The following is a 25,640-nucleotide window of genomic DNA, read 5'->3' as shown; positions in this document are numbered from 1 at the left end:
CTAGGTACGGTCTTGGGCAACACATAGTAAAAATGTCCGAGCCAGCAATGAAACAAAAAGCACGGACACAAATGAGCAGCCGCGGCCAGTCAAAACATGTCCTTTTCCATGCTTCTCTTACCTAGACAGTCTGGCTGCGTCAAGTCACAGCAACTACATCACCGGAAGTTCAGTTTCTTGCATTAAGGTACTATCACTGACATCTCTTCGCGATTGCAGCTAAAGTTGTTTAAGACTGTACAGCCCACTCGCACGAGTAACCGCGAACACTGCTTTGGCAAGAACGCACCACCAGTGACGAGATTCGGCACACAACAATACACACAGATTTTAATGCGGTCACTGGCTGTAGTAGGGAAACTGTGGGTCTCCACATGTCCGCTGCTGCATCATGGCGCCAGGGGGTGTCGTCGGGGGTGGGCCAGTGATGGGCCTCGGGGGCATGACTGCCGTCCTCGGAGGTGGCATGCTGGTCGTGCCACTCCAGTGGAACGTGGGTGGGTGGCTGGGCTCCTCGTAGGGGATGGCGGTCGCGAACCGTGGCGGCGGCGGCTGCGGAGGTGGCGGGTGCGCAAACTGGGGTGGAGGCTGGTGCACGAACTGCGGCGGGAGAGGGCGGGCCGGAGGCGGAGGAGGGGGTGGGGCCGACGCATTGTATGTGGCGGGTGGGGGCAAACCCTGGGTGTAGGGCGGCTGGGACGGGTTGTAGGCCAGGGGCGGGGCATTGGGCGGGGCCTGCGGGGGCGGGTATGACTGCTGGGGAGGGGGCGGTTGGCTCATGTGCGGTGGCTGCGGGGCATACTGGGGTGGCGGCGGGGGCATCTGCGGTGGTGGCATGGTCGTCGTGGCTGCGGTGGCGCTCACCGCTGCCACTGCCACGGCCGCTCTCTTGTGGCTGTCGTCCTGGATCTGGACAGTGATGAGGTTGGGTCGGCTGACGGCCGGGTTCGCCTGGTTCTGGTACGCACGGGGCGGGGCTACCATCTGCTGGGGTGGCTGCTGGCTTGGCATCACGGGTGGTGGCAGGTCCCGGTACTCCGGTGGCAGAGTCTTCTGAGGGGGCGGCGGAGGGGCTTGCTGTGTCTGCTGTGGCTGCTGTTGCTGCGGCTGCTGCAAGGGGCGAGACACCTCGAGGGGTGATGGGTGCTGTGACACCGGTGGTGGGTGCTGCCGGGGGTCGCGGACCATCAGGTGGTGTGGCGGTGGCGGGTGGCCAGTCACCACCCCCATCGGCTGCGAGGGCTGGCCGTGAGACACCACTCCGGAGGACTGCGAGGCTGCCACCGAGGCTGCCGCCCCTTTGAGGTGGCGGTGCGTGATGTGGGCCTGCAACCACAAGCACCAGACTCTGGGTTCCATTCAGCCAAAGCACAAGTTTTTCACACAGACACATGAAACACCTAGGCAATGCTAGAGGTTTTCACCAGCATGAGCAGATATCTGCACCCAAGCATCTTTTTCATGTTACCACAATATGGTAACTGCAACAGCAAGGGATTCGATGAACGGTTTTGAAACTTACAAAGTCGCATTTAAAAAATGAACACCACACTACAGCGATAGGCCACGTGATTTGCTAGTCCACCTCTTTGGCTCATCTTTCACTGCACTGTTCACCTTAAAGTGCGATCCACCCAGACCCCAATCCAATACTTTCACAGTGGTGTCGCATTCGTCCACTCAATTACAGTGCAGCAGTCAGCAGGAAGCATGACACAGGTCAACTTCCAGGCATTTATGTGCTCTGACAGAAATAGGCAGAGTAATCTAAGAAAATAGCAAGTGAATAACAAAGCAATTGACGTGAAAGTTTTTGTCAGCACTTGTACAGCTACGTTCTTTACTGCTCCCCCCCCCCCCTTCCATTGGCTGCTTTCTTTCCCCATTCACAAGAGAGACTGCAGCAGCAGACAATAACGTGCTGCTGTTGAGTAAGCAGAGAATTACCTGCAGGTCCCGCTGGCTCAGGTACGTCCGTCGACAGGAATCCTTGCCCTGGCGACTCCCACCAAAGGTGCACATGAACACCGTCCCCAGGTTGCTCTGCTCCAGGCGCTGCACCTTATCGTTGCACCTGCGAAGACGTCACTTTCGGTGGTTACACCGCAATGAAAGCTTCCCTATGTTCTGGTAGCCGTAACAGCGCATGCACTACACGAAAGCAATGGGGACAAAGATGGAAGCGCACAACAGACATGCACAGCAAAACGAAGCTTCCCAACTTAATTCTCCAAAACAGCCAGGCTGAAATTTCTAGAACCTTTCTGTGCTTGGCGCATGATGGCCTTAGCTGCCTATGTGCCATAAAACCCAACACAACCCAACTCTAGAACCTTTCACCACTCTCGTGACACGTGGTTTTAGGGCTGTGGCAACTGCATTTGGGAATATAATGCTCCAGGTTTGCAGCATTCAAAGGCTGCATACTTTCCATAGCCTAGGGTAAAACACGGTGTTGTCTGTCGAGCTGTTGTGAAACGGCCTAGCATACACAGAAATCACTGGCAAATGAAACAACGAGAAACAAAAGCAACCAAGAAATTATGCAGCCACCCACGAAATCTACTTTTCCAGCAATAAAAGTACTGCAAGTTTATTGCGCACATTTATTTCCCTGTTCCTGATGCTTTCGCGTAATTCATTTCAAAACAGCACACACCAGCCAGCCCATGAACGAACAGCGGTGAACACAAAGGGACACTGAGGAGAAAATGAAGTTGGCTTGTATCGACAGAATACCAGCTCCTGATTACAAAAACGCCACTCATACTGACAACAAAACTCTTGTAGCGTAGAAAAGAGCAAGAACCAAAATACAGGTACCGCCGCCACAGGCCAAACTCGCAAGTACAAGAGTGATGACATCACAGGACAAAGCAGTGTTGCTAGAACCAATGGTTCTTGCAACTCTAGGACCCGAGGCGCCACAAATCCCTGAGGCGCAGCCAATGCATGCGCAAATCTCCTTGATGTCGCCAGATGGCGCCACGTGCCGGCAGCTACGCACGCTCCTGAAGCATTGGGACCAATCAGCGCCTGTTTTCCGGCGGTAGGCGGGCTCCCGGTATTCCGCTAGCGGTAACAAGGTACACGGTATGCTAAAGGTGTCTCTTTGCGAGAACTTCGTTGACGACTTCGAGAACGAGATCCATCGTAACGCTGGCAAAACGCCAGTGCAAACGTAATCGAAGCGACTGTAGCGACGGCCGCAATAGCCAATAGATGCCTTCAACGTGCGGCTGGCAGTAGCTTTCTTTTTGGCTGCTGCTAGGCCGCACTGCTGGTGCCAGAAATCACGGAGTCTGTGTAACGTCATGTGCACGTCATGTTTTACGTCACTTAGTCCTATGTCGTCATAGGAGAATCCCAAGTTTGAATCAGAGCGGCGGGAAAAACTTCTTCAACTTCGAATCCAAATTTCTTAGAAATAAATGCATCTTTCGCTGCCGGCCAAGTGGCAACAAAGCCATGACATGCCGAACTATCGGATTTTACTATAAAAAAAATATTAATAGTGATCTCCTCAGTGTCCCTTTAAGGCACAGGCACCACCACAGACGAAGGACCAGGTGAGAGATGAAAATAAACGTGGTGCATGGCGCTTGACCTTTACAACTACTTGCGTTACTTCCACCACCAGGATATACCAATTCGAGACACTCATAACCTGGCACTACAAAACTTGGCACTACAAAACTTTCAAAATTTTTCAGACCAGACTTGATGTGGCCTGGCAATATTATGCAGGTTATTTGTGATGCATCTATGCCTAAGCACTCAGCAAGCAGAAGATAGGCCATGAAATAACTGCATAACCTATCCCTTCACAAGTCTGCATGTCACTAAGCAGGCACCATGTCAGGTGCACATCAATAGATAGACCCCTGGTTCCACATGTGCGCAAAGCAAGTATGCTGCCTAGAAGCTAAAAAACAAAAACAAAATGTGTGTTGGAAGAAAACAATGCAAAAAAAGCATAAAATTGCTGGACATATAGTGCAAAAATAGTCTCTTTGTCAGTCATGCTAGGTACTACAAGCTAGAAGCAAATGCTCACACTCAATTCCATAGCTAAACTGAGTGTTCTACCTGGCTAGCTGTTTGTTAACTGCAGACGGACGCACTTGACAATAACAATGCCCTACCTGTAGCATGTCTTGTCAGCCTTTTTGGCACAGTCGTAGCAGAACACATGTTTGCATGGGATCTGAAACAGTGAAGATACAAAATCCACCACAGATCGCTCCAAGGCTGCAGCCACTCGCTGCATACGCGGTGCACCTCAAGGTAGCGCGAATAAGCCAGGCATCATTGTTTTTGCCTTGTATGAGCAACAACACTACTGTTGAGGTATCGCTCAACAACAGCGTTCCGAAAAACTTGAGAAGTGTGGATAGCTGGGCTGACTGGTGCATGGTGCCACCACACAGCGAATGGAAAGCAAAACGGGACAAGACTGGGCTAGAACACACGGCAATGCCTAGCATAAAAAAACTCTCACTTTGCCGAGATTAAAACGCTATAGCAGAAAAAAAGTACGCTCGAAGGGATAAGAACGCAAACATTAGCAAATTGTTGCAAACTTGTTGCCCAGCAAACGGACACGCTGCAACCCTGAAGCCTGCATTTCAAACATCCAGCTGAACTATGCCTAAATTCAGTGTTTTGACTGCCATGAAACATAACTGTGAAAACACTGGCATTCTAAAAAAAAAGTTACCAAATGGTAAGAGTACGGTCATGCTGAAATATCAGCAGTGCACATAGCCTTGAACTGTTCAAGCACAAACAAATGAACAAATGGCCAGGGTCAATCAAAAGTGAGTACTCTTTGAACGCTACCATTTGTGCCCATGTTTGACTTGCACAGCTTCAAAAGAACAGAAAGAAAAAAAGAGCACTAGTGAACCGTAAGTGAAAACCCCTTTATGCCAGGTGCGTATAGACGAAAAAAAAAATGGAACTCCACCAGTAGCCAGAGTTATGATGCTTGCAGGGCATAAAACGTCACACAGAGCCCTGTTCTTAAGATATACAGTCTCACCTGCCCAGCACCACATTAAAAAAACACAATAAAAAAAAACACAATGTCACCTGCCCTGACATCATTTCTATTTGAGGAATTTCCCCAAAACAAGTGCATCGAAAGCCTGATCACAGCTTACGAAGAAAATTTGCACTGAGAAGAGTCATAATACAGGAACACAAGACAAGCTATAACTTTTAAAGCAAGTTCAACTTGTTTCAGGTTAAGAAGCAAGAAATTTTCTGCCACTATGCAGCCACAGAAAGCTCATGGGGAGATAAACATAGAAATGGTGGCACTCAGGTCCCCTGCAATTTTATAGAAAAGTATGCAAAACGAACAAACCCAGCGGAACTTTTAGCCCCTCAGTGGTCTGTGCCAAAACTGCTATCTATATTTTGTTTGTTCGGCCCTTTTGTTCAGCTATATATGAATTGTCTATCCTGGCATGAACATGGTCGCAACCATTTTTGTACTGTAACATAAAGCATCATCACCACTGTGAAAACCTTAACTAACATGTATCCCTGATGTGTACGAGTACCACCTGGTCATAATCTGTATCAATTATGTTTTAATACCCCCACTTATGTTTCTCAGCTTTCCCCGCCTTGGGCTCTGTTTTCTTGCCAGCACAAGAAACTTGCCCCATAAACACTTTGTTTCAAAGATGGTCTTGACGTAACTTGTGACAACTATAGGTTTATGGTTTTTGGGGGTTTAACGTCCCAAAGCGACTCAGGCTACGAGAGGCGCCGTAGTGAAGGGCTCCAGTAATTTCAACCACCTGGGGTTCTTTAACGTGCACTGACAACGCACAGCACACGGACCTCTAGAATTTCGCCTCCATCGGAATTCGACCGCTGCGGCTGGGATCGAACCTGTGTCTTTCGGGTCAGCAGCTGAGCGCCATAACCACTGAGCCACCGCGGTGGGGTCAAACAATTATAAACTGCAACATAAGCAGCATCATCACTACTGTGAGAACAACCCCTAACATGTATCCCTGATGTGTACAAGTACCGCCTGGTCATAATCTGTATCAATTATGTTTTAATACCCACACTTGCGTTTCTCAGCTTTCCCCGCCCTGGGCTTTGTTTTCTCGCCAGCACAAGAAGCTTTCCCCACAGACACAACAATAAAACCTTTTCTACAAGCAAGCACAGACATACAGGCAACAGGCAACGTGTTGTACAGTACGGTCCATTGTTAAAGGGAACATGCGATCGCGTGCCCTACGCGCTTCACGAAGCCCTGCTACCTAGATGTGGCGAGAATAGGCGGCATCAAGTGCATGCGCGGAATGACTAGCTGTTATGCTTACTGCGCATGCGTCTTGTGCCGACAATTCCCTCAAGTTCTCGGCGGCAGCGCTCCGCAAAGCATGGAGGCCACGCGATCGTGTGTTCCCTTTAACAGTGGACCGTACTGTACATGCTCGCAGGAAATCGTCAGAGACGCACTCACCATTCTGCCATAAGTCAAGATGGGCAGGCTGCACTTGTCGCAGCAGTGGATCATGGGATTGATCAGCTTCTCCCCAATCAGGTTCACCTGCAAGGGAGCCAAAGTCACACACACGAGATGCAGCACTACCTCCAGGAGATATTAAGGCACAATCCAAGAAGCCTAAAAACACACATCCACAATCTTCTTTCCCAGTCTTTTTTTTTTCAATCTCTCACTCCCACGTGGGCTCTGTTATCAGGTGTCTTCTACTTCCCAAAAAAAAAAAAAAAAAATGCTGCTAGTGACCGCTTTCCACGAGACAGAACAGCACAAGAGCACGAGCACGTCACCAGAAATTAAGATTAAGAAAAGAAAAATTCAGCATGGTTAGCCCTATATAACACAAGGCGCAGCGATAGTTGTTTGCAGCGGTGAATATGCTATTGCTTATTTGTTATTATTTGCCTTCTTTGGTAAGGCGCATATGATGTCACTCTGCATGAACCACTCAGCGTGGCACATTGCAGTGACATCATGAGTGACACCACTGCAGGCCGGCCAATTAGCAAGGCATGATGTTACACCAATGCTGCAGAACCATGAAATGTGCTTGTAACAGCTGTCGCTGCAAAAGTGCTTAGATGACATATAGATGGCCAAGTATTAGGAGGGCCGTAAGGCATTGCGTTAGGCTTTCGACAGTAACTTCCCATGCTCAAGCAATGGAATGAGGAGAGAAAAAGTGCCGTAGGCTTTTATAACTAAGGGCTGCTTTGACTCAAAAACATGACTTGTGGCTGTGACTTATTAACGAACAGAACGAACGAACCTTGTGGTCCCATCTCAGCTTCTTGTTCTGATGCAGTGGCTCCGGAGGACCTGTCCGACCCAGTGGCGAGAAGGTCGGCGGCTCTAAAGTGTCGGTCAGCAAGGTCCGTTCCTCATCTTCGTCCTCGAACTCTGCAGAAATAGTTGCACTGAAAACACTACTTTCAACACCGATTGCGTTTAGACGATGGGAACGCTGCGTTAACTACCGCGCTACCAAGGCGTTTTCCCCAGACTCGCACAAAAGGGCGTTCCGAAACAGTTGAAGTAACCGCAAGATCATGCTGAACACGTAAAGGGGCAAATGGGTGCGCATCGCCATTTGCGAGACTGTGCAAGTCAGCCAACTGATTAACGTCGCACATACGCGCACACAAACAGAAACTGACCTCGCAGGTAAGGCCGGTTAAAGAACCGACGAGGCGGCGGGATACGATACATATAATTCATTTTCGCTCTGTACCCAATGCGCCCAACATTCCCGGCCAGAAACGGAGCTCTACGGATACCAGATCGCTCGACGAAGCGTTCGAAAGTCGACGCGAGGCATCATCAGAGAAAAACAAAGAAAACGTGATGAATAAAACAGCACGCTCACGAGTGTGATGCCAATACGGATGCACTGGAAACGCACCACGCGGCACGCGCAGATCGGGCACGAACGCGGGCCGATGCTCGGAACGCAGGCGTTCGGGAACTCGGCGGGAAGTCGGGCGCCAGACAAACGCGCTCACGTAACGCGTGCGTACTAACAATCGGGGCAGGTTCAAAGCAGTAGCAGCTCGGTCGGCAGGCAGGGAACGTGCTTGCCTTTTGCATTGGCCTCGGCGTCATCCTCGGCGGCCGACAGATGCTCTTCTTCCTCTTCTTCGATGGCGGCGGTGGTCTTCTTGCCCGCGGTGGCTGCCTTGCGGCCTCGCGCGCTCTTGCGACCGCGCCCGCGGCCCTTGGCTTTGCCCGCCTTCTTGGCCGTCGTGGCTGAAATCGACCAAACCGCGGCAGAAAGAGCGCCGGTCGGTTACAAGGCGCACGGCGGCCGATCGACTCTCTCGCAGGTGTTGCCAGCGGCTACGTCCCCAGGACAAAACGCAACACTCGGGGCGGAGACTTGGGAAAGAAAGCGCTTTGTTTTGACAGCTGCTGTTCACGTAAGAGAGCAGTAAGTTCGCAATGGTCTGTGGAAATATGAAGTCGCAGTTATCCGGTAGGCACTGTGAGTACGTCCAAAAGTGGTATCCCAGTTAGTCGTTGAGAAATATTACGCATAAAAAGCAGGCAAGGCCACAGACTGCTTGGAACGTCCTATAATACCGTCGTCTGTAAATAGATGATGCAAAAACAGCAAAGAAACAAGCAATTTCGGCACATGTTGGCTGTTTGTGTACCTGTGTCCGCCATCTTGTCCCGGTCACAGACGCTGTGAGAGCGACGATTTCATTGGACCATAGTAAACGTAGTTAAAACCGCCGTTTTCATTGGCTAATAATGGTCACATGAGTTAATTGTTTTTATGTTTTAAGCGTTTTTTTTACATTTGTTTTTCGTGGCCAGTCCAATTATTTAGCTACACATTTTGAGCCGCAGATTTGCAATCACAGAGCTGCAGAATGTTAATGTTACAGAAGCAGGATGCGCTGTGCTTGGACATATCCCCTCTGTGTTTGTGATGTTCACTCCTTGCACAGAACGCAGCAGCGCGTAGGTTTCGCCGCGGCCCATTGGTGTATTTGTAGACGCAATGACTTTCACCATCCCTGCTTTTCAACAACAATTCCGTGCGGTTTTGGGGGAGTCAAGATAACGAAGTTGGCGACTTTTGAAGAGCACAAACCGTTGCACTAGTAAAGGGTCCTATATTTACTATCATTACCCTCATTCCATACAGTCGAAATTTCCGGAGCCCTCCACTACGGCGTCTCTCATAGCCGCTTTGGGACGTTAAACCCCATAAACAAACAAACAAAAGTTAATATCCTCATGCCAAGGTAGTAAGTGCCATTATTTTTACCTACACTAGTGTAGCCAGTGTAACCTAATTTCTGATACATTTGCTAAAAAAAATGGCCCTAGTGAGTACAGTGTTGTGGTACAGTGTTCTAGAAGGCCATGCCTTCTAGGACACTGTAGTAGTGAGTTACCACCGGCTAATCGAGATTATATACCCTCGTTGTTTACATTTGGTTTACTTTACTGTAATTAATTTGATTTCAATGCTTAGTTCTCGGCATAACATTGTATCAAAGAGAGCAGAGCTTAGGTGGCTTAGGTTCTCTGTTGCTTTCAGTTTGTTTTTCGCATTTTTTTCTCTTTGCCTCTGACGTTGAATGATACTTGAGAAATTATTCGATATGTAATGGCTTTCTGAACACGCTGGACTTCAAAGCTCATATTTACTAATATTTGATTTTTTTTTAAGCACCGGCGCTAGCGGTTGCGAAGCTCGGAGACCTCATTAATCCTGTTCTTTCAGTATCATCATCACCAATTTCGAGCTCGCGCTTCCCTCACTCGCGCTGTCAGGTACAAGTGGATTACCGCTACACTAATCAATCGTAGAATCATCTGGTCGGTTGTGCGGCGGCGCGGCCAGGTGCGGCGGCGTTGTGTGCTCGCCTCGAAGTTCGGACTGCAAAAGAAAAGAAAAAAATTGCTTGTTGTGTTTTGCCCGCGAGCGCTGCACGGTCGTACACCGCCAGGCATCGGGCTGACGAGGGAACGAGCCATCGCTCGGCTCGTCGATTCGCACAGGTGACTTTATTCGCGCGTTTAGGTCTTCCTCTTGCAGTCTCGGTCGTTGCGGACCACTGCAGTGCAAGCGATAGGAAAACGTTGCAGAGGCGTTTCAAGAGGACCCGATGCAACATGGAAGAGAAACGACATGAGAACAAGCGGCGCAAGGAGAAAGAAAACTCCAGCAAGGAAGCCGACAGCCGAGCCGAAAAGAAGCGTGAGTTTTCAATCGTGTTGCTGCTACCAGAAACTAGGTGCGAGCGCGACGGTGGCCTTCCTTTCTTTGTGCGTAGCTCTCGCAACGCGGACGGCGTGCGGCCTGTGTTGACACACGTTTTTGGCTGCTTCCGTACTACTATGCAACCTCACTTGCGCACTAGCAGTGTCGCTTTAGAAGACGCACCTGTCATTGTTGGAACTGCGTTCATATTTTTTCCCAGCCAGCTGTGCTCAATGAATGAATGATTACAACTCTTTGTCGATAACAGACTTCCCGTGTGTCTGCGTTAGTGTAGCTGCGGTTCTCGCGGAAAATGGTGAGCAGAGGAACGGCTTGCTCTAAAATGCGTTTGTGCGTTACTCGTTCAAGGGATCCTGAAACACGACTGGAGCCAGACGCATTCTGAAGTGAGTGCTACGCTCGATGTTGGCTTCCCCGTCGATTCCAACCAGGTTACTCTCGAATGCACCGACTGCCAGTGCTCCGTCACGCTGCCAGGTGAGTCAGCACTTTGGCTCTGTAAAGCGCGGGGTACGAAATGGTACGGTGGGTACCGTTTAGTACGGTGCTGGTGCTGGTGCAGTATTAAACAGTATTTAGGAGCAGCCACTGCTTTTAACTCTAAGGCGTCCGTAAACTGCTGAAGGACTGTTGAAGCAATGCTGATCATTCAAAGCTTTTGGTTATGAATATCATAGCAAGTGTGGAGTCTAAGTTGGTCATAATTGGTCCAATGGAAAAGATGACTAGTCAAGGGTTCAACAAAATTCCGTCAGGTCTGGGGACAGATCAGAAAGAAGTGAAAACTTCAATGTATTGATCAAGTTGCTTGCTAAATTTTCACGGTGAAATCTCGTGCAGATGGTCGCCAGTGGCAGTGTGAACTGTATGCTCCTGTGGTGGCCGAATGCACCAGCCTAGTGCACAAGTCCAAAAAGGTTGTCGTCAAGATGGTCAAGCAGGACCCCAGCATTGACTGGCAACAACTTGAGGTAAGATATTAGCTTGCTAGCATGTTTCTCATTTGCGCGTGTCTGATAGTGAGACCGGGGACATGTGTGGAGCATGGACATTTGCAGAAAGACAATCGTATGGGATAGCAGCATGAAATTCTTTAATTTTTTGGCTCACTGAACAGTTGTAGGTCTGGTAGCCATGATATAAAACTCTTATTGTCCGAGCATGTGCCAAATAAATTTTTTGTTGCTGAGGAGTCTTTCGTTTTGCTGTGAGGAGTGTTCGGCCACCGTGATATCACTGGTTGCCTTAGAAAAAGAATGGCAACCAGCACATGACAACTGTGCTGGTGGAAAACACTTGTATTGTTTACTTCAGTCAATGGCGCAAGAAAGTGTGTTCCAGTTGTGGTTATAGCAAGTGAAAATGTCCCCGACAAGCTCTTCAGTAAGGATCAGTTAAAGGTGCACTGAAGAGGATTCTGAACATGTCTTTTTGCCGCGGGAACTCGATCCACACGTTCCTAGCATTCTTAGAAACAGTGACTTATTGCCCTGTGTGGCCGATTTCCCCAATTAAAACAAATTAACATCCGGCTCCCGCCTTTTTTTTTAATTCTGCCTCGTACGGTGGGTGGAGTCGACCAACGCGTGGAGCGCCTTTCACCCAGTCCCGTGGAGGCTTTGCTTTTGCTTTATTTTGTTTTTTAGGTTTCCATGAATAAATAGTTTCATTCGCAGATAATATAGCCACAAAATAAGCCCGAAGAAATAAAAATGCGCGCGGACTATTTGCTACTACGGACTACTACGTATTACTCCGCCGATGGCAGAGCGGAAAGCCGCCACGGGACTGGGTGAAAGGCGCTCCACGCGTTGGTCGACTCCGCCCACCGTACGAGGCAGAATTTTAAAAAAAAGGCGGGAGCCGGACGTTAATTCGATTTAATTGGGGAAATTGGCCACACAGGGCAGTAAATCGCAGTTTCTAAGAAAGCTCAAAACGTGTAGATCGAGTTCCCGCGGCAAAAAGACAAGTTAAAATTCCTCTTCAGTGCACCTTTAACTCTTTTACACTTTGGTAGGCAAGCAACCTCTAGTGCAAAGCGCTAGCAGCACGTATTCACTTGTACTTGCAGAATAGCACCCTACTGCTTTAACTGAGCAATGTGCTGACGGCAGTGTAGGTTTTTTTTTCAAGCACATGGTTGACTTCAGTCACTTCTTTGATTGTTTGGCAGAAACTTGAGGAGACACAATCTCTACCTGTGTCGGATGAAGAGCCCAAGGAAGAACATCCCACTGTGGAACTCGTCAACCCGAAATACGACTACTACGAGAGTGGGGTACGTTTGAGTTTCTCTACCTGACGTGCAGGAATTAATGTGTTAGCATTAAAAAGCCTTATCACGGAAAAAATCCGTCGTTGTGGTTTGTCATAGAATTTATTGATTGGCAAAGACAGTTGTGACATCATAGGTCACATGATGTGCCACCTGCTGCCTTGTGACGGAAATTTGGAAGAAGCCTCGGAATGGAAATTTGGGACAAATACACGGCGTTGCAGTCTGTCATAAAATTCTCTGAATGGCCGAGACAGTTATGACATCATCAGGTTACGTGACATAGTAGTGTCTTTCACATCTTTGTACAGGAGGAAACATGCCACCAAAAATAGGCTTCTATACTCTTAATAGGTACATCCAGAATTCGTCTTTTTATCTCCGTTTTCAGTTTTACAAATACAGTCTCTGCCTTATGGGATTTTCTAGTGCGCCGTGGGAATTTGAAATGAGCTGGTATCAATTTTTTTTTTGAAGGAATAGAACTGTGTGGCGATGCTATTTTTACTTGCTTTTACATTATGCATTAAAAGTTTGCCTTCAACATGTTTGTTGTAACAAATGCTTGTTTGCTTCCTAAAATGCCAGTTAACCAATTTTGTATGTTCTATTCATAGGTCTTTTAGCAATGTGTTTTCACTGGGGCAAGTGCAAAAACAGCATCACCGCACAAGATGCATCTTGGGTGATGCAGTTCTGTAAATATTTCTAATAATTTATGAAAATTTTTTGGTTACTGCTGTCATGGTACAGGTATTGAATCGTTTCAGTAATTTGCCATTGGAATAAATCTATGCTTGGGTAATGCGAGTTGTTTAAATCCATTGCTCATTCTACAAAGAGGGCCGCTAGGAGGCTTCATTATAGCAGAGCTTGATAGGTGTTCATAACGGTCGATGTTTTTTAGATGGATGCTTTGAACAGAAGATTGGATACATTAACGGCGAGTCTTATGTTCTAACATACACATGGCGTAGAACTGGTATCTCTTGAACACTCATAGTTGACTCGCACGATTGACTCCTTTACAGGTGAACGGGGACACGGTCACGGTCACTTTGTTTGTCAAAAGTATCTCCAAGGAGGCCTTGGTTGTGGACTTTGATGAGAGGAGCTTCTTGGTGAAGTTTCGTACTAAGTATGGGTCACATGCTTTTTTTACATAGCATTTGCTTGTGCCTTATCTGCGTTTATCAGAGTGATCAATTTTTAATTGATACACACAAGGAGCGTCCTGTGGAGCATTCGACAAGGATCAGGTGGTCTGCTATAAATGATCGCTGTATAATTAGTAGCGTTCCCAATTGGCTTTTGGTTTCATTGTGGGTAATGAGCCAAGTAACCTCTGGTTGCTTACCCTGTAGATTGCATGTCTGCTTCACAGCCAATTGTAGACTGCATCGTGGCACATCGTAGTGACATTCCACGTGGCGTGGCACTCATTTTCTGACCTGTGAGTTCACAGCGGCCATAGTGCTCTCGATGACCGTCAGCATATTGATTTCACCCAAGGCCTAGCATTACCTTCTGGTGGATAAACATTGCTCAAAGAATAAAGATGAAAGAACGCAAAATAGATGACATAGCACTGCACTGAACTAGAACTTTAATGGAAAGAGAAATGGAATAAGCACAGTTGATCATTCACGCCACTAGAAACCGCAACAGTAACAGGAAATACAGGAGAGGTAAGATGTAATGCACAAAGCGATCAATGAAACCATGCTCTTTTATGTCCATTGACTAAGATGACTTGCTAACACACACGTCTTTACATTTTTCAACATGATGTGCCTCCGCTACTTCACAGGTCTACTGATGCTGTTAGTGGGCCGGGGTAGTAGTATTCTTAAAATTGGGATAACATTCATCACATGAGACTTAGTGCACTACTAAGTGCACGAACGGCTTCCTATCAAAAGACCGCCAGCGCTGCCTTAATTGCGTATTGAGTCATCTCCTTGTCGGGTTGATATAACAGATGTTGCAGGATAATGGAATGCAGTAAACTACTCCCAATGCACACTGGATGTTCACGCTTCACAGTGCTTGCTTTTTGAGCACCTTTATTGGTCCCTTTGGTGCCCATTTCTGCCTTTCTCCCAGCCCATGGCTCAAATTTCACCCAGCTTGGCAAACACAGAGAAAACAGCTTTTGTGGCAATTCTTGATCCCATGTTATTCAGGCTGTGAGCGAGCTTGTGAACATTTGGGACGACAGGCAGGTTGCGGCGATCATTCGTTGCCTGCTTGCTGTGCTTCTCACTATCAAAAACCAAAAAATGTGTGGCACGCAGGCAGCACAGGCAGGAATCAAATCGAATAGTAAACACAGTTTGCAAACTATTTGAAGTTTCGAATATTCACACACTTTGACTACAAAGTGTGCCTGTTTCTTTGTCCCAGGAACACGAACTCTGAGTTTCTGGAGCAGCACAGTGCCTCAGAAGAAACAACGTTTACATGGCATGTCAACGTCAAGTAAGCTCGCATGCGCTTCCTTCTGTGAACACCTTTATGCTGAGCGTCGCCCACATGACTTGCACTTGTTTTCGGTTCACTGGATACGCAAGCTGTTATTAATGAATGTAGTGTTTTGTCTGCATTTTGGGGCAATGTAGTGTTTTACATGCATTGCCTGCTGTGATGCAAGTGCTCTGGGTGATTGCCAGAAACACCTGTTTGCATTTCATTTTGAGAGGCGCATGCCCCTAGGAAATTTTTTGCCCTAGTGGAATCCTTACCACATTGTCCTAGTGATTGCTGAGGACGTCATTGAACATAGGCGGTTGCTGTACCTGAGTGTTTGGGTGTAGTAGTTCTGTCTAGTTCAGGTACTTTGCATAAATGTGGGGTTGAAGTAAAACGATGTAGCACTGAGAGTGTACGTAGCGTGTAGTGGCAGTGTGGTTTGTTTTCCTGAGCTGCTACGCACAGAACATTGCTCATGCATGCATCCTCACCTCTGTTGAGGCCTTTGTCCCCTCCTGTGGAATAGCCTTCTCCAGCCTCTTAGTGCTGGTTCGTTTCCAATCACCCTTCAGTTCGAAGGATTTTATTGTTGTAATCAAATCACTTTGAAAGCGCTCTGGTAGGGGATCCCTGTACTTTTTATCGTAGTTGCATGGTCCTGAACATTTGTGGGGGTGCACTGCAGGGAAGCCATCCGACCGGAGGATTGCCGGTACCGGCTCAGCCCGTGCAAGCTGGAGCTGATTCTCAAGAAGCAAGTGGCCTCACGGTGGTCCTCGCTCGAGCTTGCCCCCGAGCCCAAGAAGATTGGTGAGAGCATTAGTTTGTATAATGAAATTAAAGGGACCCTGAATTGATTTCGATGGGTATATTCTAGTGCAACACATCTCTAGGGGTGGTCTTTATGGGTATTGGAGTCAAATCTGAAAGCTCTGCGTGGACCCTATAATTTAGAAATAATTTTTAAAAATCACTGTCCACAGTAGCTCGCAACCAATCAGGGTGACACCTCACTGTGCGTCCCCTCACCCAGTGACATCAGTGGGCAGTCTGGGCTAGGCTTCACCAGACTGGCCGTCGCTGTTGCCGTCGGTGTAACCGAGCACGAGGGTAGTGAGGAGAGGAGAGGACAGTGAGGGGAGCATGAGCACGCTCCCCTTGAGACCAGTTGTGCTGAGTGAACGAACGTTGTCCATTACTACTACATGTGCAGAGGTAGGGTGCCTAGTGGAGGAAAGGTTTGTCTGCAGCGACACGAGCACCCACGCATCACCTCCTCACAGTAACGCCGTGCTTTGCTTCATTGGCGGGCGGTGCTGTGAAATGTTCTGCACGCTATAGATTGTTCACGTCGGCCACGCCACTCGCAGGGTTGTCTTTCTAGGATAAACTTTCTGCTTATGAACCAGGCCTTGGTGCAGCAGGTGTAACATATCGTCATCCATTTCTTCTACCGCAAAACCACCTTCATGACAATCAGAGGCTGGGAGAGGAGCGTTACTTGAAGAGCGTTCGTGGGCAATAAGAGTGCTTTGTAACCGTACATGCATAAAACACCTACAGAGCTGGGCTCAAATTTTGCAATACATTTCCAGTATTGGGCCGATTACCTGCTTTAGACCTGTTAAGATACTCTTCTTTTCCTCCTGCCCCATTTTTGATGCACGTGCCGACTGTGTTTCTGTGTCGTTTTACCAGCAGAGCCTGTGCCGGCACCCAGCAACACGTGGGTGCCTGTGCAGAGGAGCGTGCCGGGGAGGACGCCGCTGAGCAACGTGGCGCCCGTGCACCAGATGGCTGCTGTCCAACCACCCATCCCAGACCCGTGTGCTGGAGACACCGTAGCTGTACCCGACAGCCCACTACCCAAGGTGAGGAGTGGGGAAAAGAGAAAGCTTGTTTCTCATCGGGGTAGAACTGATAGGAGGCAGGTGGTGGGAGCCAGACTTAGTGTGATGCCAAGGCTTTAGGCTTAGGCTTTAGGCTTAGGCTTTAGGCTTAGCCATTGCCCGGCCTAAGATATGGTCGTTTAGAGCTAAGATGGGCAGTTGGTTGAGCCGTGCATGCATACCAGCTATAGTTCAGCTAGTGCGATGGTCCAGAAGGAAGCCCTCGCCACAGCGCTCAACAACCTGAAAGTCATCATCACTGTAGAGAGGACCCTGTTGTGCGTGGAAGCAGTAAGGTAAAGAAAGTAACTGCAAAATATCCCCTGGCTTTACTCTACGTACGTGGCGTAGCATAGCAAACCTGTTTATACTGTAACTGCTCTGTGCCATGTAAACAAAGAAAGCAAAACAGCGTGGTGTGCAGTAGACCGGCTTTCGTCGTAAATTTCTGCGCTGAGCAGCGAAGCTTAGTACTGCTTGAATTTTTCTTCGTTTTGTTTCATTCTGTGCCCTGCCTGCACTATGCAGAAGGCGTTGCCAGCTGTCCAGCCGCGACCGCCCCCTGCTCCGCCGGCCGTGGTGGCGCGTGGCTACACCGGCCTGGACAACCTGGGCAACACCTGCTTCATGAATGCGGTGCTGCAGTGCCTGGCTAACACGCGCGAGTTCCGCGACTACTTCCTCAGTGAGTGCTGCCACCATTCCCAGCTGGCGCGGTTGAGGATATGAAGTCGAGGTTATGACAGAATGCTGCTTTCCCGGGCCACAGTGTGTTGGCGACATTGAAATTGCTTAGCTGAAATTGAGAACCATTGTAACTCCCGCAGAGAAGCCCTGTCCACAAAGCCACTTGATTGGGAACGAGGCTCCCGTGTAAAAGCTGAAAGGTCATTTATCTTTATTTTTCGCGATTTCAGCTGGGTCGGCAAACTGCCTTCCTTTTCTGCCGCAGTATAGTCTACAGAAATACGAAAACCTCCTGGTTTATTGCTTTATACAATCAGTAAGTTGGATAGGGGTGATGTCAGTCTGGTACTTTTTGACTGTACCACTCAGGGCAGAGCAGCTCTCTAGCAGATGAAGAAGCATTTGTAATGCAGCTGCAGCTGTTGCAGGTGTTTTCAGATTGGCTCGAGCTTAGCTGCCACGAGCATGGGTGGGGAGACCAGGCTCTCCATAGATAGGATAATGGACTCGGGTTGTGCTGAATTGAATGGTCCCCCAAATTGAGTGTTGAGCGAAAGGAAAGCTGGGTTAGAACGTTGTAAGAGGCACGAAGGGGAAATCAGTCATATCAGAGGTGTTTCAGAGGTTCTGTATTTCTTGAAGGCGAGCTAAGGGCAGGTGGAGGCAAATTTTGCACTTCATCAAAGGCGCCAGAAAGTAGTCATAGGAGAGAATGCACAGTTCTTTAAAAGGTTGCCTATTGCTGCTTTTCTTATTGCATGTTGCTTTGGAGAAGCCACTCTTGTTTTGTTGGTGCTAATGATTGTGCTAAAGAGACCGCATTGGGGAATCTTTCTGTTTCTAAATCAAGCGTTTTCTAGTTTGAAACGCGGTTGCCTGCCTCTGTGTCAGCAATGGCCCCATGAAAATTAAGGTGAAATCAGTCGTTCTAATCTCAGCGTCGGGAATTGATTCTTGGTAGATTTCATGCGTGAATTTTCTCGTCCTCAGGTGCCACCTTCCAAGGGGAGCTGAACCGCGAGAACCCACTGGGCATGCATGGTGAGCTGGCGGTGGCGTTTGCCGTGCTCGCCTCGTGGCTCTGGTCGGGCAAGCAGCGGTCGTTTGCACCCGCCCGCCTCAAGAGCCTCATCAGCATCAAGGCGCCCCAGTTCACGGGCTTCGCCCAGCACGACGCCCAGGAGTTCATGGCATTTCTGCTGGATGGGCTGCACGAGGTGGGTGGCTGCGGCACATCTGGGCTGGACGGACTCGTGCAGAGCTCACAGTTTGGCTCGTGAGGTGTCACACAGGGTGCTTTCATGATGCATTATCTGCACTCGTACGAGTGGCGTGATCGAAGCGTCTGGAAGCAAGCCGTTCATTGCGAAAGCATGTACCCGCCATAGAAAACGAATGAAATAATTAATGTAGGTGAGTGAGTGAATCGGAGGATGAATGGGGGTCGGGAGGAATGAATTAGCGGGAGGGTGAATCAGGGAGTGAAATTTCATGAGGCAGTTGGCCTGAGCCCTGGTTGAACAAGGGGAGCAGTTTGAGGGGTTTTAAGATTGTTGCGACTGCATTGTTCCTCAGTTGATGAGATGGAGATGAGAAGCTCATCTCCACCAAAGAAAGTTAGCTGATATAGTAGGGACATTGATGTGCACAACTTACAGTTCACATTGAATGCCAACAGCGCAAACGACGCAGACAAAGTAGAAGAAAACACAGGACAAGCGCTGACTCACTACTGGGTTGTGTTTACTAGCTGATAAGTTGGCCACTTTTTCTATAAAATGTACTACTTTCCTTGAATAAAATTTCAGTTGTGAGTCAGCGCTTGTCCTGTGTTTTCTTCTACTTTGTCTGCGTCGTTTGCGCTGTTGGCATTCAATATGTACCACCAACTCGCCCTTTTGGCTACAGTGTTACAGTTCGCAAAGGAGTGCCGCTCCTGACATCAACCCTGTAGTATTTGTAAGGTGCCATTGTAGATTTGTGTCAGTATGGCATTCATTGCAGTTGTTTAGCAAACGCTAACCGCTTATTTTTTTTTTTTCCCCTCAGCATATACTGTCCAGTAGCCTGTTGTGCCAACAGGTGATGCACATGTGGTATGGGCAGGGTGTTGTTGTTATTAGTTATTTTTCCTTTTCTGGCTCTCCTAATATGTGTCACCATCCAGTCTCACCAATTTATCCTGTGGCTGTCGTCAAACGGCTAATGATGATGATTATGCCCATAATCGTGGCAAATGAACAGTCTGATAATGTGCATAAAAGTACAATAACACTGCATGTGCACAACAGCAGGAAGGACCAATGAACACAATGCAAGTGGCATTCTTTGGAAATGCGGCACTTGGAGCAGAGGGCTAATGGTCACTTCACGCATGAGCAACCAGGTAAAAACAGGTTTTGGGGAACGCAGTTTTCTTATTCGATGGCGGCTTTGATTTCCTGTTAGTGGCACATTGTTTTCAGTCTCTGCAGATTTTTCTGAACTTTTCCGTGGTAATTTGTGGCTGCCATAGCTTTGTAACAGTTGGTTTTTTACTGTAGTTAGTACTGTTTCCCAAATACGGTTCGTCAAAAAGACTGCCCAGACAGACAAATGACCGAGTCAAGTCATTGGCTACATTTTTACGAGCCTCTACGACACTAAGTTCATATTGGCGGGGTCGCTTTTTCACTGCAAGTGGGTTAAAGTTCTGCCAGAGTTTCGTGGGCTGTTTTGAGATGAGTTTGCTTATGGTTGCTGACTGCATACAAGCTTGGTTGTTAAAAAAGAGGCAGCGTGAGCTGGAATGAGAAACTTGCCAACATCTAAATGTTACATTGTTGATGGAGGTGACATTGTTCGTCATATTGTGTATTCGTTATTTTCCTGTCCTAGTGCGAATTTTTAATTTTTTTTGAGAAATTGAGAACAGAGTCTCTCTTCATTGTTTCTAGGATCTCAACCGCATCCACAACAAGCCCTATGTGGAGAGGGTGGAGTCTGCCGGCCGTCCGGACAGCGTGAGTAAATTTTAGCACTCTTGAAGGCATATCAGCTTTCCAGGCTGTCATGCATATAATTTTTTGTGGCTCCTTTTGCTATGAAAGTTTCTCCTCCAAAATGCTGAGTGCTGTGCCATGCACATAATTTCAAAGTGACTTCAAAGGATGGCCAAAGGGAAGGTGAAATTAATTAAAGGGACTATGAAATAAATTTATTGAGATTACATAAAGATAGGCAATCCATTACTCGTCACCCCAGCGCAAGAATTTTTGAGCTAACATCAATAACAATGAAGTTATAGACGATTAAAAATCACGCTCCTCCTCTCCCCCCTCAACTCGTACGCACGGGGCACCATAAAAAAATAAAGAAAACAGCTCCGGGACTGGGCTCCGCCCATGAATACGTCATTCGCTGACATTCGGTTTACGACTTCCGGTTGTCGCACTCCCGAGGAGCAGCGTGCGTCGGCAGCATCTCTCCGGTCTCTGCGCTTTCTTGGCTCCCGAACTCGCGACAGAAAGAGGCGGCAGAGGTAAATTGAAAACATATGCGCGAAGGCAACGCCCTGGCTCGCGTTTGCCCGAGGGGGTTGCGCGGCGGCTCGAGCAGACGATTTTCACCGCTACCGGAAGTGTGCCCGTGACGTTGTAGCTGCCGCGGCTCGAGCGAATGACAGCGTGTGGTGGCCTGCCGACGTCATGGGGACTAGTGACGTCTGTTTTCCCGATTTTGGTTCCAAAATGGCTCCCTGCGAAGACACCGAACGGCCCGTGAATTTTAAAAAACACGACTTTTAAAAATCCATAATAAATTGCGGGCTCAGTTCCGAAGACTCATGCTTGGTGTCAGTGCTTCTGAGCATCACTTCTAACTTTTACAAGCGGCTTTTAATTCTTTGCATGGTCCCTTTAAGGCTGAACACCCGTGGTTGACCAACAACTACTGCTGCCTTTGACAGCGCTAGTTTTTTGGTTAGCCACTTGTCATCAAATAAACTTTCGGTCTATCTGTGTGCATAGCTCACGTGTTCATTAGCAGCATTTGGTCTATCAGTACAGCTTAAAATTGATGTCGTTGTTTGTTAGGCTTGGAGTTTTTTGACGGATCCTAAGATGAGTTCCAGTCACTTGTCTACTGGCAAAACTGAGGTGTTGCTTCGTCCCCTGTTTCTCACCTGAGTGCTGTCTTCCAGGTTGTCGCTGATGAATCCTGGAGCAACTACAAGCTTCGCAATGACTCCATCGTGGTGGACCTTTTTCAGGGCCAGTACAAGTCCACCGTCATCTGCCCAAAATGCCACAAGGTGGGTGTTCTGCTCTATGATTGCATCGCATGATTGCAGCGGCCTTTGTAGGCCGCTACTGTGTCAGTTTGAATGAACAACTGTCTTCCACTGAAGAAAGACATGCAGACCTCTGCAAATGCTGAAGTGGTGGGGTACTCCATCTGGCAAGTGACAGGGTACTCCATCTGCGATGTTACTTTGGAAATTTACGAGTGAAAAAAGTGCAGTGCATGTCAACAAATCGGCTCTGAATGAAACATGAGCATCACAACTGGAATGCAAACACAGTCACGAAGGCAATAGTGAAAGCTCGTTAATTCAAAACTCGATAATTCGAATTTTCGGATAATTCGAACTACACTACTTGGTCCGGCCAAGCTTCATAGAGATCTGTGTATAAAAAAGCCCGTTAATTAGAAAGCGAGTCGGTTCCGTTACGGATAATTCGAACTACGCGCCACCGCATCTATGCGGCTTGGCACGCAGCATGTGGCCAAAAAAAAAAGCACCTCCTCCTCATAGTTAGAGGCTGCGTAGGTCCTAAACGGGGACAGAAGATGGAACTAGATAAAACCTTGGAAGAGTGGGTTAAGCTTAAATGGCACCATCACTGGCACGGTGGCCAGCGGCACCGGAGGGTAGGGGTTGGCGACCGCGCTGGCGGCTGCCTACCCTCTTTTCCGCGCAACCTCCGGAACTCGCAACTAAATACTCGTTAATTCGAGCCCTGTTAATTCGAAAATACGGATAAGCACTGTCAGCGCGGTCCCAGCCAATGCCCATGAAGGCTATGACTTCAGACGGGCGCTACAAATTACGAGCGAAAAACTTTTTTTCTTTGCGAGTGTCGTCCATGCTTCCACCCATCGGTCGGTCGCCAACGGAAGCACGCGCTCAGCCGCGAACAAGACGCCGGCTTTTGAGTGGCAGTAGACGGCATCCGCCCCAATCGCCCATGGCACATAAGGCGAACATACTGAAAACGAGGCTTGCACAACCGAACAAGCGCTGGCACTCTGCCAAAGTTCACTTCCCCCTTGCTGGAGCTAACGTCAAAAGTGATGTTATCGCTGCGCAGCATCTTGGTGCGCCGCCAAGAAATGCGTTATGGGCCGTGACGGTGCCAAACGGAGGGAAGCGTTAACGACTGACGCTTTTTTTTTTTTTTTTTTTCAGATTCTTAGGCAAAAATCGGGGGTGGGCGGGTTCATTATGTGAGTGGGTTCGTTACGCGAGTAAATATCCTACATACACCGTAATGCAAATGGTTCTTGTCGGTTTTTTCACGGCCATTCGATAATTCGAACATCGGATAATTCGAATGTTTTTCCCGGTCCCGTGAAGTTCGAATTAACGAGCTTTTACTGTAATTAGCTTCTGGGGGAGAGAACACAGGCTGGCTCCATTAATCCAAAGAGTAGTCTTTGCACCTTCTAATCGTGAATATTAACTGCCCTATTATCCAGTGTCCCTCAACTGAGATGTTGCTTTACTGTCTACATTTGAATTGTCTTGTTTGCGTTGAATTTGGTTCTGATTACAAAATATTGGAGAAGATTGTGGCAGAAGTTTTACTATCTTTTTAACAAAGCAGGCTGCATGTGTTAGAGTTTACTTTTTTTTGGCAAGGAAGGCGTGATGTTCTAAATAACCGCTCTTTTCTCCTCTTATTTTGTTCACGCAAGTGCCCTTCTTTACAAACTGTGCTGTCGTGGTCCATGAAAGCAGCAATGTACTTTCCCGGTAACTGCCTGGCTAAGTGGCTTTCTGAGCCATGTTTCACCAACCTCGTGTGGCGACGCTCGCTGTTGAATGGTCCATCTTCCCCGCAGGTCTCCATCAGCTTCGACCCCTTCCTGTACCTGACGGTGCCCCTGCCAAAGAGACAGAGGGTGTTTGTGGTGCGCTTCTTCTCCCTCGACCCACAGTCCATGCCCGTCAAGGTCTGTGTGCCAGCCCTTGAAGACCGACCTCAGTTCGGGAATTGGGGCCGCACTTTTGACCACCAAGGCAGTGTTCCTCCAGTCTTCAAGAACTCTTAAAGGTGCACTGAAGAGGAATCTGAACTCGTCTTTTTGCCGCGGGAACTCGTTCTACACGTTCCGAACATTCTTAGAAACTTCGATTTATTGCCCTGCGTGGCCGATTTTCAATTTCAATTTCAATTTATTTTCCCATGTACACATGGTGAGGGCCGAGGGAAAAAAGCCAGAAAGTTGGCTTGACGTGCCCCTCGTCCCCCTAATTTTCCTAATTAAATCGAATTAACGTCCGGCTCCCACCTTTTCTTTTTAATTCTCCCTCGTACGGTGGGCGGAGTCGACCAACGCGTGGAGCGCCTTTCAGCCAGTCCCGCGGCGGCTTGCCGCTCTGCCATCGGCGGAGTAATACGCAGTAGTCCGTAGAAGCAAATAGTCCGCGCGTATTTTTATTTCTGCGGGCTTATTTTGCGGCTATATTATCTGCGAATGAAACTGTTTATTCACAGAAACCTAAAAAACAAAATAAAGCTAAAGCAAAGCCTCCACGGAGCTGTCTGCAAGGCGCTCCATACGTTGGTCGACTCCGCCCACCGTACGAAGGAGAATTAAAAAGAAAGGCGGGAGCCGGACGTTAATTCGATTTAATTACGAAAATGAGCCACACAGGGCAATAAATCGAAGTTTCTAAGAATGCTCGGAACGTGTAGATTGAGTTCCCGCGGCAAAAAGACGAGCTCAGATTCCTCTTCAGTGCACCTTTAAGGGGGACACTGGGGGAAAAACATGAGACTTTCTTTTTTACTGCCTCTCGATTTAAGCATTTAACCCTTTGAGGGTCGAATTATTTTGAAGAAAACTTTCCCAGGTGGTCAAATTACTTTATTGCGGATCTTGAATCTACAAAATGTATATAATCGAGAATAAATAGTAAAAAAAAATAGGAACAGTACTTTGGTGACAGCATCACTCACAACTGGAAAATGTTCAATAGAATAGAATAGCAACGGTGATAAGCAAGCCAAGAGCAGCACCAATAAAGATAGAAATCAACTTTCGCCGCCTCTGCAAAACAGTGCCCACAAAGAGAAAACACGTTTCGCGCGACTCCGTTGCGATCCCGCGGCGGAATCAAAACCGCGTAGGCACGTTGCCACAGAGGGCGAGAATACCTCGCGAGCAACGGTGATAAGCAAGCTAAGAGCAGCGCCAATAAAGATAGAAATCAACTTCGGCAGCCCCTGCAAGATAGTGCTGACAAAAAGAAAACTCAAATTTCGCGCGACTCCGTTGCGATCACGCGGCGAAACCAAAACTACAAAAGGGATGTTGCCGCAGTCTGTGCCGCCGCGCTAAAGCTAGACATAAGTTCTGCTTATCTCCGTAAGAAGGCAGCACAAAATTCAAACACTTCTTGTAAGTCCTAATAGGTGGCAGCACCCCCAGTGAGCACGCATTGTTCTTTTGGCGCAAAATTTCAAACGGAAGATCGAAACCGTACCCGTACGGCAAAGACCTTGCGGGACAGAAAACCGCCGCCGTACATATACGGCAAAAACCTTCAAAGGGTTAAGCTTGTGACTGCAGTATAACAGAACTCCGCAATCACTGTTTGGAAGTGTACAGTGATGTGGCCTAACTTCGGAGATTGTGCATTAAAAATCTGTATTGTTACCTCAGTTTGCTTGTGAAAGCAGCTGATCGTGGAGAAGACTGTATTCCAATTTTACGCCTTTTTTAAGCTTATATAAGCTCTGTTCTCAGTAAATTAGCCTCTTTATCATT

General features: G+C 48.0%; 2 protein-coding genes across 4 annotated transcripts in view; one reads left to right on the top strand and one right to left on the bottom strand.

The window, feature by feature from the left end:
- Positions 1-303: 303 nt before the first annotated feature.
- On the bottom strand, positions 304-8,841 carry LOC149335167 (uncharacterized). Of its 2 annotated transcripts, XM_089551833.1 has the most exons (7): positions 8,692-8,841; positions 8,117-8,284; positions 7,308-7,438; positions 6,497-6,583; positions 4,146-4,207; positions 1,948-2,074; positions 304-1,326 (listed from the first exon to the last, which is right to left on the bottom strand). In XM_089551833.1, the coding sequence occupies exons 1-7, from the start codon at positions 8,702-8,704 to the stop codon at positions 340-342; spliced, it is 1,575 nt and encodes a 524-aa protein (XP_089407959.1). In that variant the 5' UTR covers positions 8,705-8,841; the 3' UTR covers positions 304-339. The 2 variants fall into 2 exon arrangements, with proteins under 2 accessions (XP_089407959.1, XP_089407960.1); XM_089551834.1 differs by lacking the exons at positions 8,117-8,284; positions 8,692-8,841 and adding an exon at positions 7,696-7,880.
- The window catches only part of LOC149335166 (ubiquitin carboxyl-terminal hydrolase 19-like), a 48,268-nt gene continuing 31,338 nt past the window's right edge, over positions 8,711-25,640 (top strand). The window contains exons 1-13 of one of the 2 annotated variants that reach the window (XM_089551832.1): positions 8,711-10,253; positions 10,626-10,754; positions 11,118-11,248; positions 12,454-12,558; positions 13,587-13,693; positions 14,962-15,036; positions 15,713-15,837; positions 16,729-16,898; positions 17,445-17,601; positions 18,594-18,820; positions 20,540-20,605; positions 21,784-21,894; positions 23,709-23,819. In XM_089551832.1, coding sequence (XP_089407958.1) covers positions 10,169-10,253; positions 10,626-10,754; positions 11,118-11,248; positions 12,454-12,558; positions 13,587-13,693; positions 14,962-15,036; positions 15,713-15,837; positions 16,729-16,898; positions 17,445-17,601; positions 18,594-18,820; positions 20,540-20,605; positions 21,784-21,894; positions 23,709-23,819 — 1,599 coding nt within the window. In that variant the 5' untranslated portion in view covers positions 8,711-10,168. Of the gene's footprint in view, positions 10,254-10,625; positions 10,755-11,117; positions 11,249-12,453; positions 12,559-13,586; positions 13,694-14,961; positions 15,037-15,712; positions 15,838-16,725; positions 16,899-17,444; positions 17,602-18,593; positions 18,821-20,539; positions 20,606-21,783; positions 21,895-23,708; positions 23,820-25,640 lie in introns of both variants that reach the window. The other variant, XM_089551830.1, reaches the window with a different exon arrangement.

The sequence above is a fragment of the Amblyomma mixtum genome, chromosome 7, assembly GCF_055824585.1.
Source record: "Amblyomma mixtum isolate Tamu chromosome 7, ASM5582458v1, whole genome shotgun sequence".
NCBI lineage: Eukaryota > Metazoa > Arthropoda > Arachnida > Ixodida > Ixodidae > Amblyomma > Amblyomma mixtum.
The sequence above is the reverse complement of the archived record's forward strand: the minus strand, read 5'-3'. Positions and strand labels throughout refer to the sequence as shown.